This window comes from Pezoporus flaviventris, unplaced genomic scaffold, assembly GCF_033815535.1.
Source record: "Pezoporus flaviventris isolate CSIRO_AGI_PZ_B2104156 unplaced genomic scaffold, CSIRO_AGI_Pfla_v1 ptg000213l, whole genome shotgun sequence".
Taxonomy (NCBI): Eukaryota; Metazoa; Chordata; class Aves; order Psittaciformes; family Psittacidae; genus Pezoporus; species Pezoporus flaviventris.
Window position 1 is genome coordinate 11,490,839 of NW_026892761.1, and position 19,735 is coordinate 11,510,573.

Below are 19,735 nucleotides of genomic sequence, written 5' to 3' on the forward strand. Positions count from 1 at the left end.
AAAAGTGCATAATTAAATGCATACAGAAATTAAAACATATGAGAAAGTAGACTAAAGTGGAATTGAGTAAACAAGACTTAAAAGTGTTCCCAAACTAATACTATTGTATAATGCTTTATTGAAAACTGTTAGGAACCTATTTTTGTATATGTAATACTGTATCTAAGCAACACGTACCCATTCTTTATAGGATATTGTAATCAGAGGGAATAAGATTGTCTTATTTGAAAGTCTGAAATAGCTTGATACATTATCCTTTCTTTTTCAACTCCCTGAAACAAGGTGACTGCAAACAGTTCCTTGTTATTACGGCGTAGGTGGTTTTGAAGACATTTAAGACAGGAGTTGAGACCATAGTTCTCATTCTGAGACTTTCCAGATCACCTTCAGCAACTTACTTCCATCTACTTTTTTAGTTCTTCTTTTCCTCTGCTGTACGGACCCAGGGTTGGAAGGCATGGCTTCCAATGGTTTGTTTATATGGTATGTGCTGTATGCATGGCTCTAGTCCTTGGAGTACTTCTTGCTGTATTGTACTAGTATAAAAAAAAGTGTTTGAAATTACTGTTGTACTGGAATAAATCTTAGCTTTGTTCCTTCATCGCATTTACTAGCAAAAAGTAGGTTTGGCCTTGGCCTAGGATAGAAGGGTTTCCTTCTATGGCAGCAAAACCCTACTGAAATTGGGAAAACCTCAGTTCAAAAGCAATACAGACGCATTGCTTAGAAAGACATGGTCCTCATGTTTTAGTAAAAATATGCACTATTCAGAGAGTTCAGACCTACAGGGATCATGTCTTGTTTGTGTGTGTGTAAACTCCATGATCGTTGGGTCAGTGCAAAAACTCACCTTCAAACCACATCAGGAGAAAGAAAAAAAGCACCATGCGCAGCAGTAGCCCCAATACCCTGCTCCTGAAATGCCTGTGTTTCTACAAACCCGCCAGCTTTTTGACAGTTTCATCTTGCCATTCTCTTTTCTTTGTTTCTTTTTTGTAGTTGTTGTTAGAACAGCAATAAACCTATGGAAAGTGATGGCTGTTGTTGTGCTGCTCTGAGGTTTGAAAAATGTGAGTTGGCTTAAACGCAGTTGTGGGGACTCCGTTCTTGCAGCGCTGGGATGGTCTGGGTTTTAGTAATTCTCTTCCAACCACCTCTGTGTGCCCTCCATTTTCTTCACAAGTCTATACTGAGTGACCCAAAGCCAAAAGTGGTATTGTAGCACCAGTCAGTGAATTCTCAGGGACATAAATTTTATATCAGGCAAGCTCTGGGTACGCTGTAGAGAGGTCTGAACGTGTACAGTAACATTCTGCAGCGAGTCACCTGTCTACAGTGGTCAGCAAACTGCTGTCCCAGGAGTGACTGTAAGGCAGCCTTTGGATGAGCTTGTTTGGCAGCCTGCTGACCTCAGGCTCCAGTACTCATCTCTGATCAGTAACCATCTGCTCAATACAACCCAAACGCCTAAGCACTTTTCTAACTGTCAGGGATGACCTGGAGAAACTCAGGGGGGAAATAAAACTATCAGCCACTGATTGGAATACTGATAGCAATCATTTAGTGTGGTGCTGCAGGAAACCAAATTATGCCTGCACTCCCTGCCTCACTGCCCAGCAATATTGTCAATTTGAAGTTAAATCTTCTTGATCAATCTGGGCTCAATTTTGCCACCTTTTATTGTCTTGAATTGTGCTTCCTAATAGGAATAGTCTCATGTAATCCCATGGAATGCATCACTCTATCAGAAAGTGAAGTTAAAGGATGTGATGCTTTACAAGCAGTTTGTGTGTTTTCCTTACTTGGACTAGGCTCTGATCTGTGTTTTTATGCAAGTCTGGAGTCATTCTTCAGAGTGAAAGGTATTGTGGTAGTTTCACTGTGGTACAAACATGCAAAGAAGTTGGGTCATTGGAAATCTTTGTATATGGAGGAGAGATTTGGTTTGACTTGTCGAACTCTTCAGTTTGCCATGGAGGCAAAGCACAGAGTTACTCATCTTCAGGTAGGTAACACACTTTTTGGTTGTGGCATGCTTAAACCTGTAGAAGTCAAACACCTATGATGGGAATCCTTTGTCAGTCAGCATCAGCTAGTCTACAAAATTTCCTCAACATCTGTTCAGTCATTGCCATATTAAATCTGAGGTACCACTAATGCCTGCATGTCAAAAGAAAGATCTGTATCTTAGATGCCCTAATTGAGTTTTAAATGTTATTTTATTACCTAGGTCACAGGACACATAGAGAAATAAAGTTGTTTGTGAAAACTCAGAGCCAAATACTGCAGTCCTCTCTTGGTGTTTGCTCTGGGAAAACTGGCTGGCTCCTGCTGCATTTGAAGTCAGCAACAAAGTGTTTGGCCTCATGTGGAAAGGGTTGGTGATAATCTCTTGACACCCATAATGCAGTATCATGGTGATGCCAGCCCACCATGGAGCCAACACATCATGGTTTTCTGTACCTATAGGTAGAGATAGGTCTTCCTGACCCTCTTTCTGATGCCCTGTGTGGGTTGGTCTGCCAGTGCTCTGCACTGTCTGCAGAAGTCAGGTAGCATATGTGACAGGTTTAATAAGATATTAAAAGGCTTAAAAAGAAAAACAATATGACAGATTTGCATGCAGGAGCTTCTTTTGCTTGGAGTGCCATATCTGGAACTTTCCTCCCAGTGGGCAAAGGCTGTGCAGGAATAGACTTTAATATTGGTGATGTGAAAGATACTGAAGTGTATTCCTAGGCTGAATGTGTTGGCAAGTAGTGATCAAGAGCTCTGCAGCCTATCTTGAATCAAAGCACTCTATTTCTTACAGATGAGTCCTGCGTAGGAGTGCGTTTCTGTCCATGTTCAGTTTTTGGAAAATTCAAATGGATTCGTCATGCTAAAAAGGTCACAGGAAGGAATTGACATGCTGGAAAGAAGGTTTAAAAATAAAATGTATAGATATAAAGGAATTTCTTTTCTGGCTCCTTATTTTAGGCATGGATCTTTGACATGAAGTTGGCTTATGGGTTTATAGAGATTGACTTATAACCATGCCATTTTACTGTGTCATCTTATTTTCTTGTTGTATTGATGCACTGATTACTGATCACATGGGGAATAGTTTCTCTTTCCTGCTAAAGAGTCTCCTTGCAGCTTGAGCAATCACTCGTACCTTGACATTTATTCCAAGATGCACTTAATGCCTATTTTTGTACATATATGTGGGTCCTCTTTAGTCTGACTAGTCCTATTAATACTGAAAAGGGCATGAACACCTTGTTCAAATGGACTGTCTCGGGAGTAAAGCTGAAGGATGGACTGTTTTTTTCTGGATATTTGGTGATGACTAAAAATTTACTGTAAACTGCTTGGCAAGTGAATGTGTGAGAAGGTGCATTAGACAGAATCAAAATGGTGAGGAGAGATGCAGTGAGCAGAAGCAGGGAGACTTCTGTGAGGGAGGTCCGGCACTGAGCTCAATTCTAAAGGGAGTATGTGGTGGGATTAGCAACAACTGAATTGGACCTGGCAGGTGTTTTCATGCAGGACCGCTCAGTTTCTCCATTCTGGTGCTGTCTGGTGGCCCCACTCCGTGATTCAGCTCCTGAGTGGGACTGACCAAGCCAGCTCCCTTAGCAAGTCTCGGGTAACCTGAGCTGTGGCTGTGCTCAGATCCTGCCTGGGCTCGTGTCCAGGGGTGTTTGGATGTCAGTCGGCAGTGCTTCAGAAGGGCAGATGGAGCACAGCTCTCATGCCTTTGTGTTTCCGTTGCCGCTTGTAGCACAGTCAGAGCATGGTGTACCTGGCTCCAGTTTCCCACGTGCAGAGGGGCAGTCCACTCATATCTCGTTGGGGCTTTGCCTGGAGACACGACCTGGCTCTGCTCCCAGCTCTGTCTAGCTTTCTCTGGTGTGCATCAGCCAAGGACTTGGCAGAGGGTGATGCCAAGTCAGCACCCTTATTGCTGGGGTTGGAAGATGCTGGCCCGCATATTGTGTTGCAGCAGTGCCTTCCTCCCTGCCCTGCTCTGAGGTCGCTGTGCCTGGCTTGAGTTCCACAGTGCTTGGACTTGACACTGGGCAGTGAGTCTCTGCAGCCACAAACTGAGCAGCTGGAACTTAATCACTCCAGCTATCCTTGATTAAGCCTCTGAATAGCCCTATCCGCTAGCCAAGTTACTGTTAGCCCAGTCCTACAGATGGTGAAACTGAGACACAAGGAGGTTAAGTAACTTGCCCAAGGCTGTGCAGTGAGTGGTGACAGATCTAGGATTGGAGCCTGTGAGTTCTTGGCTCGCAGTGGCTCCCGCGGTTTGCTGGACCATGCTGCCCAGCAGCTCGCTCTGGTCATGCATGCTGCTTGCATCAGAGCTCTCCCAGCCAGAAAATCTTGTCTCCCATCTCCAGGGGAAAGTCTGTCATCCTTTCAGCACAATCACATCATTGAAGGTTTGGTTGGTTTTGGCTTCTTTTTCATTTATTGATTTTGTTTTAACTGTTAACATCAGCTCCTCAGATGATTCCCCCGATCCTCCCAGGGTCACCTAGCTGATCATGCTTTATAATCTATGCATTACCTGAAGAGTCAATGGGTGTGGAATATCTGTCATTGTTCACACAGTGTTTGAAAGCCTGCTCTGCATCATGCCCTTAATGTGAAATCACAGGCCAGCAGAAGAGCAGCTCTTTTTATATACTTTATGCTTGTATAAGATATATATATAAGCTCAGTAAACAGGTGCTTTGCAAATGGTGCGTGGTGCATCAGTATCATCATAGGAGATACTGACACAAATATTGGTCTTACACAAGAAGCTGCTATTTCTCAAAGATACTTTGTGCTGAAAAGGTCACCTCTTCCTGTTACAGGCAGTTGTGTTTTTCACCAGTTAAATTCCTGACTCACTGCAGAGCAGTTCTTCCTCTGCCATTCCAGAGGAGGCTCCATCAGCTTCCTGATGCTTTCCCCAACCCCATCATACCACATCTCTCCACAGCACGAGACCCCAGAATGTAGCATCCTCTGCTTTGCATGGAAACCCTGGTGGTTCCCCCAGCCAGCTGCACACCCTGTCTCACTACACAGTTGATGAGGATGCCAAGGGAACCTGCGCTATCTGCGGTGTGCAGCCTCTACAGTGCTGCTCCGGCCGTGTTTTCTGTAAGGTCTCAGCTACTGAAGTTCTATAACTCTCAGCTAGATTAGGATCTGCCCCACACTTGTATCGGATGCCTTGGGCAGTGCAGTTTGAGGACGATGACGTGCACCCCTCAAACACTGGCATGCGAGAGGCACCATTTGTCCCTCAGATTTCACATTGGGAAGCTGCTTGTTCATGTGATAATCTCCTAAGGGCTAAAAAAAAAACCAACAAGGGTAATAAAATTGGCTGTGTGATTGTAATGCCATGGGTGGATGACAGAGAGCAGAACACAGCTCCTGGCTCCAGGCTTTCACTGCAAACTCTGCGTTGGATTGTTTAAATATTTTTTCCCTTTCATGCTGCATGTTGTGCATCTCCACACTTCCAGCTTCCTGCCACTATGGCAATATGAAATGTCAAAAGAGAAAGATTATTCCTGCAGTGTCTCTACTCCAACTGGAAGCAGTCAGTGCCAGAAGTGTTAAGGCAAATGCCTGTTGTGACTAGGCTGCCAGCTTTGTTTTGCTGGCCCAAAAGGTCCAGGTAGGTTGAGTAAGCTTTGGATGAGAACCCATGCTTCTGGCGCTTATCTGAACTGAACAGCCAAACTGTTCAAGATCTGCCCATCGCTTCTTGAGACCAGATGTAAACCCATATTGTGCTTTCAGCAACGGAGAGAAAACTGGCATGCTTGTTTATGCATACTTAACAGCTATGGGGATATTAATTACTATTATTTAGCGGTATTCTACTATTAGAACACAACTTTAAAATGATTATTTCTGATTATTTTCATCTACTTCATTCTGTATTCACTTGATCAGGGCTAAGTAAATAATTCAGATATTTTCCTTTGAGAAATTCTTTAATAAAGACTTAGATCACAAAATCCTTAGAGTTCATTCCATATCTGAAATTCTTTGTAGAAGTCTTTCATGCATCATTCTGGGGTTTTGCTTTCTTCTAGGACTGTAATTATCACCAAATCTTGTGCTGTTGGATTTCTGTATTATCCTGTGCTTTGGTTTCCTTTTCTGTGCTTGACTGTTACACGATTAGCCAGCACAGTATAAACTGAAACTTAGAATTGAATACACAGCTGGAAATTATTTACAAGCTCAAAATCTGTTGCTGTCTTATTCTTCAATGTTAGTTACAAAACTGGAATGCTTGAGTGTTTCTAGGAAGTGACAAAAGCTTTGTAAATATCGTTGAACTGAACCTGAATCTTAGCTTTCAAATCCAAGGAACCTGCTTCCCCTCCATCTCTCTCTAATTTCTACTGAAGTCCAGATTTACAGAGGCCTTGAGTTTATCTGTAAATCTGATTGTATTTACCCTGCTGTTGTTTCTTGTGGTAACAATCCATGAATATATTTTTGTGCCAGCAATATGTGGATACCCATCACTTTGTTGATGGGGAGCACGACAACAGTTCAGAGTACAGAGGGGTTCAGTGCTTCAGAGCACGACAACAGTTCAGAGCACAGGAAGGAGAAGGTGAGAGGTGGGGATAATTCTGCCCTTCAGGAGGTAGAAGTGCAGCTCTGTTTCCTGCTTTCAATCTATGGAAGTTCCTTTGCTGTATAATCTCAGTGTGTAATAACACAGCCATGACAAGGGGACCAATCATATTTTCTATCCTAAAAATAAATACATAAACAAATAAAAATCCCTGTCTAAAAGCTTGAGATGGAAGGAAATACAATATCGAACAGAATTAATTTCAAACCTCCAGTATGCTTCAGGCGTTTTAGGACAAAGAATTGCTTTGTTCTGGGTGGGACTTCAGGGAAACAGTGGCCATCATTTGTCCTTGTCACCACTTGGACTGAAGTTTAGAGGGTCTGAAAGTGTTTCGAGAAGGAAAGTGGTACTATTGCTGGTTTGGCAGAGCAGTAAAAGGAATACTCAAATTAAAAGGTGCGAATGGCATTTTTATAGCTCCATTCACATGCAGAATTTAAGCAACAAATGCACCAGGCATTGTAAGCCTGCTTTGGTCTGAAATTATTCACTCTGATTTATATTCTTTAATTAAAGGCTTTTAAGATTTAATTATATTGGGAAAATATCATTGGTGCTTAGGTCAGTTTATGGCACAGGAAATGGTCTTATTTTTGTTTTCTAAGCTGTGATTGCAAAACAGAGCTTCAGAATCTCCCTGAGTGGGCAAACTTCCCAAAACATTAGGTGCGCACAATTGTGCATGCACTTCCACAGCTTGCACAGCAACCCAGTTACTGCACTTACCTGCTTTGCATGCATAATGACATTAATTACTTGGGCAAGCTAGCTATGCATTATGCATATTTTTACAATCATTGGTTGTACTGTACGCTTGTAAATATAACTGAGCTTTTTCTAACTGTACTATATAATGTAATGAGAAAATTATCTGTGGAGTGGTAAAGTGGTGCCTTCTATATTGCCAGGAAGGATTTCCAGCATGCAGCAGTTCTAGCTGTGAACATATCTGATTAAATTACATGAGTTTAGAATGAAAGTTGAATCAGTAAAAAGTGTTTTCATCATCTTACTGAAGGCCAGAATTTTCAAGCTGGGTGTTCAGCATTCTGGACCAGTTTTTCAGTTCATCGTAGTCTCCCCAAATAATATAAATGAAAGACTGCATAAAATTGATACATGCTTAACAATTAAAAGTCCGACTGATGGCACTCAGATTATACAGTACATATTTAGCTTCCAGGAGATGGATGTATTCTGCAAGTCCACTTAGCTTTTTATCTCAGATTCTTGGATACAAGCCTACCTTTCCAGAACTCTCAACACAAAACTATCTCACAGGTTGTCTCTATCTGCCTGCCAAAAACTGTTGAAGCAGAAAGGGGAAAAGATGAAGACTGCAAAGAATTCACACTTCTGTCACTCAGATATACCAGTGACTATATTTTCTTTTCCTGGCACTGTTATTTTTCATACCTTTGGTACCATTGTTCCTTGCTGGTCTCCAGTTTTTGTCTTGATTAAGTATGCGGTTTGGATATTGGTACAGGACTTTTTCATCTGTTAGATGATGTCACAATTTCCGGGCACTGCATATGTTGCCTTCCTAGGTAGCACTTAGCAATGTTTGGATTCCCATCTGTTACCTCAATTTGGCACATTGTGCCTGCACTTTAAACTCTAAAATGTTATAACACTGTTTCCTATGTCTCTGGGTGCCAGGTGGATTGGAGCCATTCCTCGAAGGATGCGTATGTGTGGTGTAAAGGAGTAAATAACTTGGAATAGGCATTTGTCTTTGCTGTGAAGGACTGGGAGTGTCATTGTTCAATACCCAGCACAACCCAAGCCAGCTACTTCCCAGAGTAATACTTCAGCTTCATGTTAATTATTTACTGAGACGATGACAGCTACTTGGACACTGTGATTGTGTTTATTTCGGTAAACTGCACATGTCTCTCTTAGCAGAGGTACTTTCCCATTATTGCATCTTAGGAGAAGTACACGGCCATGTTAAACAAGTAAACTACCCCCAGTTTATCTGCTTGTTTGATAATCTGTTCCCCAGCTGGCTTGTTGTATATGTCAATGCTCCATGTAAAGGTAGTGAGAACGACATCCCTCTTTGTCTTTGCATCCTGTCTGTCAGCTCATTACTTACCTGGCAAAGCTTTGAAACAGTTCTCCTCTCTGTCTCTCAAGCCATCTTTGCCATCTCCCTTTCTGTATGTGTCTTCTGAGCTTGTTAAAACATACAAGCTATCATTCTTCTTTTTTTTCACCCTTTTTCCCCAATTTGGGTGGAGGGTTGGGCCAGATGATGTGCCAAAGTCCCTTCCAACCTAAATTGTTCAATAGCAGTCTTTGCTTGTGCTTTTCTTGCCTCCCAATATGGGTACCTAGTGGGCAACTTAGCAGCTTGTATGAAACCATAAATGCTGGAGTGGTGAATTCAAAAGCACGTATTTTAATTGTTTTACACAAAAATGATGAAATTCCCTCAAAATAACTTCACTAACAGGGATCTAAATACTCAGTTCTGTCTGTATTTCCTCAGAATGTAACTCCCTGATGTTTTGGTATACATGAGAATTGGGTTAAAAGAGCTTGAAAATGGAGGAAATTATAAACTGGTTTGTAGAGAGTGCAAATATTACAGTACTAACCCATGTCCAACACATTATTTTTAGTGTAAGACGTTTCGCATCACTTTGCATTGGAGATTTGATGTGACAGTGTTAGTAAACTTAAGAAGAAGAAAAAGCCATTTTTTTCTGGGAAAATACTGCTTGAAATCCTGTGGTCTAAAAGCGAAGGATAGGGACTGGGAGAGTGGCACCTGCAGGGGCTGGCATTTCCCATATGATCCCTATAAAAAGATATTAGGTAACAAGATGGTACATCTAACCAAACCCCTCAAAATCATCTTAAAATTTAGCAGTCACCGCCTGAGAAGCCCAAGGGATTTAAGCACAAAGAACAGTAGAATAAAGCAGAATCCTATTAATGGAAAGGGCAGCAGGGCTGGCAAAATAGAGTGTTGTTAGGTTTGCCCTAGTCTTTCACATGTCTCCTGATGGCAGGGTGGTGGCTCCAACCTGAAGGGCCTGGCAATTAAAAAACCAGGTCTATCTGCACCAAGCAGGGAGAAACAGCAAGAAATAAGAACAAGACACATCCTATCAGGCATCACGGTGTAATAGCAAATACGCTGCCACTGTATGCTACTGCAGTGCCAGGTCCTGGTCCAGAGACAGGAGGCATATGCTTAGAAATTAGTCTCTTATCTTTGCTCTGTTGCAGTGCATGAATTTCATAAAAGGCAGGTTCTGATGATGATCTTTTCACATATTTTGTCTGAATTTTCTTACTTTTAAATAGCGTTGGTGAATGAGCTGCTGAGCAGACCTTGATGCTGACAATAAGGTTGTTTACGGGACAGAATCAGGGGCAGGCCAAAAAGGCAGAGCCTGTTACAGACCACTCAACCAGGATGAAGAAGCAGATGGAATGCTATATAAGCAGCTGGGAGAAGTGTAACAATTGCTAGCTTTGTTCTCACTGGGGGACTTCAACTTACCAGATATCCACTGGAAAGAACATCAGTGGAAACAGTCTAGGAGTGTGTGGAAGAGAACGTTCTGATGCATCTGGTGAGTGACCCAGCTAGGGATGGCTCCCACTGGACCTGCTGTTTGTGAACAGAGAAGGACTGGTGGGTGATGTGATGGTTGGAGGTTGTCGTGTGCAAAGCAGTCACAAAATAACAGAATTTCTGATCTCACAGAAATCAGCAGAACCGCTACCGTGGTCTTCTGGAGAGCAGACTTTGGCCTGTTTAGTAGCCTGGCTGATGAGTTCTTTGGGAGGCAGTCCTGAATGGCAGAGGAATCCCGGAAGACTGGACACTCTGCAAGAAGGAAATCTTCATGTCACAGAAGCAGACCATACCCATGTGCCCAAAGATGACAGGCCTGGCTGAGCAGAGAGCTTTGGCTGGAACTCAGGGGAAGAAGAGTTTATGACCTGTGAAGGAAGGGACAGGCAACTCAGGAGGATTGCAAGGGTGCTGCAAGTAAATGCAGGGAGAAAATTAGAAGGGCCAAAACCCAACGAGAGCTTAATCCCTACTGCTGTAAAAGACAACACAGACTGTTTCTATATAAACACATTAGTAACAGAAGTAGGGCCAAGGAGAACTTCCATCCTTCATTGGATGCAGGGGAAACATTGTGACAATGAGGAAAAGCCTGAAGTACTTAATGCCTTCTTTGCTTCACTCTTTCATAATAAGACCAGTTGTTCTCAGAGTACCCAGCCCCCTGAGCTGGAAGGCATGGATGGGGAGCAGAATAAGGACACACACACAATAATCCAAGGGGAAATGTCACTGGCCTGCTACACCACTGAAACACGTGTCTGAGAGGCTGGATGGGATCTACCCAGGGGTAATTATGGAGCTGGTGGAAGTGCTCACTAAGCCACTTTCCATCCTTTATCAATGGTCCTGGCTAATCGGGGAGGTCTCAGTTAACTGGAGGTTAGCAAATGTGGTGCCCATCTACAAGACAGGCCAGAAGGATGATGGAGGGAACTGCAGACCCGTCAGTCTGACCTTTCAGGTATTTGCTTGGAGTCTAAGTGATTACTTCCTGCATTCCAGATCATGATTGAAATACAGCACTGAGAAATTGAAATGATTTGGTTTTCAGCATTTGGTGGGTTTCATTTTTTCTAGGATTTGCACTGTGCACATCTTCACTCTGCACAGGGAGCAGAGCTCTCTCCCCAGCAGTAGCTGTCACCAAAACCAGGGAATAAATGCTTGATTGAATTGAAAAACTTACAATTTGGGCAACAATTGAATTGTTGTCATCCTGTCTTGTTTTATCTAAATGGTAATTACTTTCTTCAAGTAACTTTGTGAATAGGAAACGCTATATGTTTCTAAAACAGATCTAAGAAATGGGCATGCACATGATAGTAAAGAAAACCTGTTACAGTTTACAAGAAACAATCTTTTCCTAAACAGTTGCAAAGGAGAACTGGCTTCACTGTTGAGAAAGTGCCTGTTATTAGCTAGAGAAGAGGCCAATTTATCCACTGGTTTGCCATCTCTTACTTTGCCCATGAAATATACCAATTGCTGTTCTCCTAAATTCTTTTGAACGTTTTCCATGATCAGCTTTTTAAGTCAAAGAAATGTGTTAAGCATAGTCATCCAAAGCTAAATCCTGCTGTTTCAGAGGAGAACTTTCCCATTTATTCTTGACTAGTTAGTTGTTTTCTTTAGCCTAACCAGACATGTGCTTCTTGCTATATGTGAGGAAAAGGTTTCCAACAAGAAGACACAAAGAGATTTGAAGGTGGCCAAAAACGTGACGAGCTTGAAATATGACTTGCTTGTCCCTTAGCTGATTTCTTGTGAGAAAAGCAGTGCTACTCTCTGAATGATAAAACTGCAGAGTTGGAAAAATTAATCAGAGGATACGAGATTTTGGGGGCACCTGGCTGAGTATATAGAGGACAAAGTTTTGAAATCAGCATCCACTGAAAATCAGTATTTTTTTAAAATTAGGCTTCTGAAGATACAGAATTAGTAACTACAAGCTAGCCCAAGATTTTTGTTTTTCTAATGGTATTCTTTTCTGTGTAACTGCTTCTGACTTCCCCCTGACCTGCAGTTTTAGGTACAGCGTTTGCCTAGAAGCAGTTCAGGTTCTTTCTCGGGTATGTGCTGTACGTTTTGAAACCGCTGAGCAAAATTTAACCCTACGGTAAATTCCTAAAAGTAAAATTGCCCCGTATGAGATGAGTGAGGTTTAGAATGCGTCTTAGTGAGATAAATAAATGCCAAGAAGAGAATGAGATGCAAGACCAGGAAGTGTGCTTGCGCCTAGTTTTCCAAGGATGTGCATGACCTACTTCTAAATGTACTGCAAACTGTGGCTTATTCCAAGAGGTTTTTTCCTTGTGGATTGCTTTTCTGTAGCACATAGGCAAATAAATTGTCAAATGCCCAGGCCAGAGAAGTGCTGTGAATGCAGTCACATAATTAGTTTAAGAGCACTCGTTAAAGCAAGTCAGTGAGTTCCTTAGGAACCATGGACCTAATCCTCAGAATCCTGAGCTGCTGTAGCATCCTGTCTTACCTACCCTCCATCTGGGAGAGGAACCAGCTGTGAAAATGGTGTCTGAGCTTTCATAAAGGTTGTGGGCAATAAAAAGCATCACTTAAAAGTAAAAGGGTTGTCTAAAGTGATAGAATGTCTTAGGGACTGCAAGTGGTTTCAAGCCCTCTCTCTCTTACTTAGATCAGGTTAAATTCACTTTCTACCTTTAAGTAAGTAGAAACTGAGTTTTAATTGTGGCTGCCTACGGGTCAGCTGCAGCTGGGGCTAGTGATTGATTGGGTCCTCCACAGCAAGCTGAAATGAACACAGGACAGTCAGCAGGAGTAAATTCAGGCCAATTAGTTCCCAGTGCTATCGGCAATGCTATGGGAAATCCATTTTTTTATCAGTAAGACTGCAGCTTGCATCAGCAGTCTCCATTCCTCATAAGCAGATCATTGACTTATAAATTCTTCTGGTATCTTTGGGATGTTTTTATCCTCCAGCCTATTGCATGCACTAAATTCGAGGGGACATATCACTAGCTGTAGCAGTGGCAAGGCTAATATTTTCTTTTGGAATATTGTGTTATATGTCAGCTGAAACAGCAAATGCATTTTTACGGTGTGTTTTGCTGTCACAGAATTGCACATAAGAAAGGGAACATGTTCCTACTAGCAGCCTGTGTTTCTCCTGATTTAATGGGGTAAATAATCAAGGTTTCTGAAGCTGGGCTGAAAATCATGCTACGTATTGCAATTCATTTAGAAAGCAATAAGGCTTAGTAAATCAAGGCAATTGATTAAGCATCTATCCTAAATTATAACAGAGCAGATCTTCATGTGGTGTCACTGGTAATGTGTTTTTAAGATTGAGTATGCATTGTTGTGTCCTTCAATTTAATTATGTACTGGTGCATAAGGAATATGTCTGGGGCTCACTGCTGAAAATTGTCCTTACCAGATACGGGGCACAAGTCCAACTAATCGCTGGGATTAGTATCGGCCAAAACTGACTGTTGAACTTCTGGCACATTATCCCATGCCATTCATTGCATGTTTAATGTCCTGTCTCTGCTGGGAAGTTGGCCTCATTCTGCAGGTATTCTGTGGCAGTCAGTCATGCCAAGTATATGAGGTAACTCACCACCACTTAGACTGCCTGTCTGAAGACCATAATGATTTCAGCAAAAGTTTTGCTGGCCCATGTAACCCTTCTGATCTTCACTCAAAATGTAAATGTTTTTGTTTATTCGGTACTTTAGGCGTTCTTGATCTCTTCAGAAATGCGTGTTTGCCTTGTCTTTCTGAAAGTTTTGTCAAAAAGAAAATCAGCTAGAAAAGGAGCAAGGAAGTATGGATTGATGGTTACACTTGTAAAGCATGAGAAATCTGTGGGATTTAATGGCACAGGAAAATCAAAGCCTCCTTGGTCTAGAGAACTTTTAGAGCAGAGTAAATAATGGGGTGAAAACCATTTTAGCACATCAATGCATTTCATAATACATGCAGAGAAACTAGGTGCATGGCATGTATGCTCCAATACATCAGCATTCACATGCTGTTATGTATTTTTGAGTTACTGCTGCATAAATGGTTAATATCAAAGTGATGAGAGGTGTATTTAATGTTTGGTCAGAGAACGTGTTTAATGAATGTGCATTTGTGTTTTCTAGGGAAGCTGAGACTTGGGGGCCAGCACAATGATGTGACTTTGGGCAAGAGTCTTGTAACAGCTGCTCAAATTATAGGAAAAGATCTGATCCCTTTCCTCATCTGCCTGTTCAAGTGCATAGGCTTTTATTTGCTCTGACAGCTCCATCATTTATTATCTGTGCCATATTTTATTTATTTTTTTTTTACCGTAAAATGGTGCTATTTCCCCATGATCAGCCAAGTGTTTTGTTAGGACTGTCTTTCATCAAATACATGTACACTGTCAAACACAGTGGGTCTGATCCAAGCTGGAATGCAATCATTTTGCTGCAAACAATAAGATACACAGTAAGATTTATCCCTTTAATGAAAAGAAATCAACAGTTTAAGAGAAGTAAATGCACCTTCTTGCATCATCACGGGACATTTATATTCTAAACAGCGATAGGTGGGTATTTGAAGTAAAAAGGTATTTTATCCTTACTATCAATCACTGTCAATTGGAGGTAGGTGACATTTCCTGTAGGTTGGATTAAAGCAAGGACAAGCAGAAAGGAGTTGAGGTTTTCTTCCAGAGTGTATAGGTTAGACATGTTTGCATTCACAAATCCTTTAAACAAGGTGCTTCTTGCTCCAGTGTTTTCAAGATGTTCTGCAGTGTAATGATTTGCCTTAGGTTACTCCAATTACTGTTTTAACGCAACAAAGTGATAGCAGTAAGCACTAGTTATTTGTGTCCCTAGCAGGGTTCCACAGATTCCACAGGATATCTGACATGTTTGTTGCCAGGGTATTTGGTTTTGAATGAACTGTGAAGGTTCACCCCTTCTCTATTACCTTTTATCCCATCATGATGAATCTAGAGCTTCAGACCATATGGAAGGACCCTGGGAGTTAAATTCAAGTAGAGAGGATGTTTTAAGTATGTGGCTGTTCTGGAACTAATTCATGCTTTAATACTTAGCTTTTATCACAAATCGTCGTGTGAAAACAGTGAATAAGATGTTAACAAGAGACTTTGTCGTGTTTCCCAGATCTCCTGGTGATATCTCAATTCAGGCATTTTAATTTGGGTGGGTTTCCTTCGTGATACAAATGTAAGGCAGAGGAGGAAGGGCAGATTTTTGTTCACTGCCTGGGAAAAATGTTTTTCTTGGAAGAGTGTTAATGTGGGAGGAGCATTCATCTTAGGTCCTGCTTAAGTGCTCTTTTGGGTCAAGTAGTGTGTAGGCTGTGTCAGCTCTGTAAGCACAGGTAGATATTTTATCTCAATGCTTTTAAAAAGTGGCTGGTTGACATTTGGCTCTGGAGATACATTTTTATTTATCCAGATGTCCTGGATATTTTAATGGCCAGGGTGGCTTCCCTGTGGTGTCTGTGCTGCTGAATAACTACAGATACAAGAACCTAATTGCTGTATTTTCTCTGGCATAGCCCACACCTTGGATAACCTATTTAACAGTGCTGGTGCTTTGGAACAAGCAGTGATGTCATCCACGTTCTCAGGTAACCAGACCAAATGAGAGATAGAGGAACTACTACAGGAAAGGGCAAGCAGTGTGTGATGAGGAAGTAGAAGGCTATTGGAAGCAAGGAGGCTCTGTGATAAAGTCCCTGTTGTCACCTACCGTGCTGCTGGGTTGAACTGGGGCTGCGGTGTCAACAGGGCAGATAACCCAGGGCACATGCATGAACACATGGTGCTTTTTGTGCCTCGTTTTCTTAGCCTTTTTATTAAGATTGAATAATACTTAGGTGCTTCTCCTAGGCATTGTCACTATTTTTTCTTAGCTAGATTTAAATGAAAGTACAGTACATGAAAGTTTCAGATCACTAAAGTAATATCCATGCAAGTATAGCTTGGCTCTGCTTCCCATCATAGTGTCTCTGAAATGGAAGCATAATGCTAATTTTCCATGCACTCGTCTGCTTCCCTCATAGGCATACCCCTTGCATTTTAGTCATCCCAAGTCCAACAATGCCAACGTGTATTTTTTGTGAAATAAAATGGCTAATTAGATCACACAAACTTTCAGAATGTAAGAAATAAAACTGTAAAACAAGCAGCTGTGCACTTGAGGTTCATCCAGCCCCTTTTGCGCAAGTTACGTTTTGATCAGCATGACGACAGGGAGTTCATGGCAGTCACCTTCTCTAGGATCCAGCCTCAGTGACATTCTTGAGGAACTGCCTTCTCTAAGCAAATTGAGCGTTTAACTTTGTTGGGCAGGTCCCAGCTGTAGGAGTTTTTCTGTAGCACTTTCTTGTAGCCATCAGTACAAATTCACCTCTCTGTACTAAGCCAAATAATGTCCCTTTCAGAAACTGTATAACGGTCATGTGTCTGAAGGAACATACCACGCAAAAGGAGAATATGGAGCTTATTTCTCCTTAAAATGGGAAGGAAAAATGCTGCCACCTTTTCTTGTGGAAGTTTCCCATTAAGAACTGATTTGCAAGGAAGAAAATGAATGTCTTCCGTTGACTGAGGAAGTGAAGTGCGTATCCCTTCCTGCTGTATTCTGATTAAATAATTCTGTATTAAATAACTCTTTGCCTAACAAACAATGAGTTCTCATCATTATTCCTGCATTCACACTAATGCTGAATAGTGCCTTGACCTCCAAAAATGCCTGTATACTCCAAAGCCAAAGGGGATAAAGCCCATATGAGGAAGCTTTCTCCATGCTAGCTGTTGGCATTGAAAGAACTATGGACCACAGTCAGTGTTACATGCTCTGTTGGCCCAGACCATTGAGCCAGGAGGGATTTCTCATGAATAGGTGTGCTGGCAAGAGAGCTTAGAGCTAAGCAGCTCCCATATTCAACTGGCCTAGGATTAGACACAGCCGTGCAGCAGCATGGTGCTTGGCTGGCCTCAAACATCAGTGGGAGCGTCTTTGCACAGCCCCACCACCACAAATACATGGGAAGTTACTTAAAATGGTCTCAGCATATGCTGCCTGAGCCCAGCATTTCTTTCTTCCTTTCCAGATATTTATGTCCTTTGCTGAAAAATGATTTCTGTTCTTAGAGTTTACATCATCAGTATTTGCATTTGTTTTTAAAGCTATTAAAAAAAAACAAGTAGAAAAGGAATATTAACACACACAAGCAGTTACTTTACTGAGAGGGGTAAAATAACTTGAAAGATCCAATTATTAGTCTCAGGATTTGACTTAATCTTTTAAAACAACTTGGCTTCTGAAATTGAGTGGATAGCAGCAATAATTAGAGAATTCTTAGATTCACAGTGCAATCAACAAGTCGTTTGTGCAGACTTCCTTACCGTTTTGAACGGTTTTAGAAGGACAGAAAAGTATGTGTTTAAGGAGATACGTGTATAATATTATGTGTTTGTGATTAATGTTTGTTGATCTCCAGACTTCATAGAAACAAACAAGTTTCTCTGATCTGTTTCTTCTTTTGAGGCTGCGTACTTTTGTTTCTGACGTGGAATATCCCCCTGTGTTTTGCAGCTGTTATTTTTTTTATGGTGTATTTATTTCTATTCACTGATGATGCGGTACTCTGAGACTTATGCATGTGAACTGCTCCTGAAAGCACTCTGTGCTCAGAAGTCCTACTGAAATCAATATGAGAATAAAGAACAAATACTTGCCAATTTGAGCTCTGGGTGCTTACAGATACAGCTGTAGTGCAGAAAAGATTCTAAAAGCTCAAACATATCTGCTTTTATAGTTCTACAGAAATATGCCATACTGTGGGGATAAAATCTAAACCTCAGCGTAACTGTCTCAGGTAGGTAATTAATATTATCATCATTGTATTACGGATGGCAAAAAAATGGCACCAGAGGAGCTTTAGTTTTCCCAAGGCAAAAAGGCACATTCAGAGCTGATGCTGAAATTCAGGTTGGCTTGATCTCTGCTCCTCTTTGCTGAGCTCTCTAGAGCCAGTGCCGGAGCAGATGCTGTACTTAATTTTCATGTTCTCTTTCACTTGAGTGAGGAGCGCAGTTGCTTCTCATCTTTCTACCTTGTTAGTGAGAAGTGAGAGATATTTCCACTGGGCAGTTCAATTTGTTCGAAATCTGAACTGCCATTTTTCTCTTCCTTGACTTCACAAGCAGCCTGCGTGTTCTTCTGCTCTTTTAAAAGGGGGTTGGCCTGAAGTGCATGGACATTTTAGACTTGGCAGGGGAAAAAACTTCAGTTTGACTCATCACAGGTAGTTTGGAGATATGAAGTTTTCTTCAGAAATTACAACCTTTCCTGAGCCTTTCATTTAAAATAAAATGAGAGGAACGTGCAGTGTTAGTGCAATACTCATCATCCTGGCTACCCTACTGGCCACAGGTATGTGAGCATCCCTGGGCTGTGGCAAGGTCTTTGCAATTCATGATGGTTTGTCCTGGGAACATCTGTAGTCCATGGGAATAGTGTCATCAATGCTCCTGGCACTGCTGGTTGTTCTGCTCGTGTCTGCCCCAGCCCAGTGGGGCCTGCAGGACTGGTTGTGTGTGCTGCTAGACACATGCTGTTGAAATAAATACAAAGCCTAGATAGTCTGATCATAAAACAGAAAATTGCTGTCCCAGTAAGAGCATGGTCCTTCCCCATTCTTGCTGTCTGGAGGGGTGCTGCTGTTGGAACAGCAGGTAAGAAAAAACTAGAGGCAAATATTAAACTCGTGTTAGGAAAAATAAGGGCAAGAGGCAGAAGTTGATTTTCCATAGATTTCACACTGAGACAGTCTCGAATAGAATGTATTTCTCAGTATGTTAGGACTAATAAGTGCATTTAGTTATTTATACAGAAGAGCTGAGAGTGGTTCACAAAGAAGAATAAACATTAAATTACCATAATTCTTCTTTCTTTACAATAAAATGCATAAAGGAGCTCTAAGAGCCTAGGATAAAAAAAAATAAAAAAAACCCTAGAAAATTTTTAGCTCAAATGAGAGCAAGGAATTTTTTTTCCTAAGCAAAGCTTTCAGAGAAAATGCTATTTAATATTTAAGCCTTGAAAAGCAAATGCATTCCTTTGTCATGGTCAATTCAGCATACAAATAATACTCAGCTTTTACTGTGAAAATGTCCGCTCTAAGTTACGTTAGGGATTTTGGCTTGGGGTACAGTGTCATAAGGCCACAGTTTAATTGGAGTTTTGTCTAAGGCAAGGGACTCCCGTGCTGGAATTTATCTTCAGCCTGAGAGATGGTTGTTTCATATAGTCAGTATTCCAACATTTATTTCAATCTTAGCCTTCATTTCTGTTATTGACCCAGGGAAAGGGTATCTACAGGCACTGAGCACTTCTGCTTGTCCACTGACATACTTGTCCATGTGTCCAGATCAATAGAAAGGCTCTACTGAATGTTAAAGACAGCAGGCTGGAACTTTAGGTTCT

At 41.5% G+C, this 19,735-nt stretch overlaps 1 protein-coding gene across 4 annotated transcripts in view; it reads left to right on the forward strand.

The window, feature by feature from the left end:
* The window catches only part of CDH4 (cadherin 4), a 458,588-nt gene that overhangs the window by 164,634 nt on the left and 274,219 nt on the right, over positions 1–19,735 (forward strand). Inside the window, exon 1 of one of the 4 annotated variants that reach the window (XM_061441908.1) lies at positions 1,010–1,070. The exons of the other annotated variants lie outside the window; for them this stretch is intronic. Coding sequence (XP_061297892.1) covers positions 1,025–1,070 — 46 coding nt within the window. The 5' untranslated portion in view covers positions 1,010–1,024. Of the gene's footprint in view, positions 1–1,009; positions 1,071–19,735 lie in introns of those variants that run through there. 4 annotated transcript variants of the gene reach the window in all.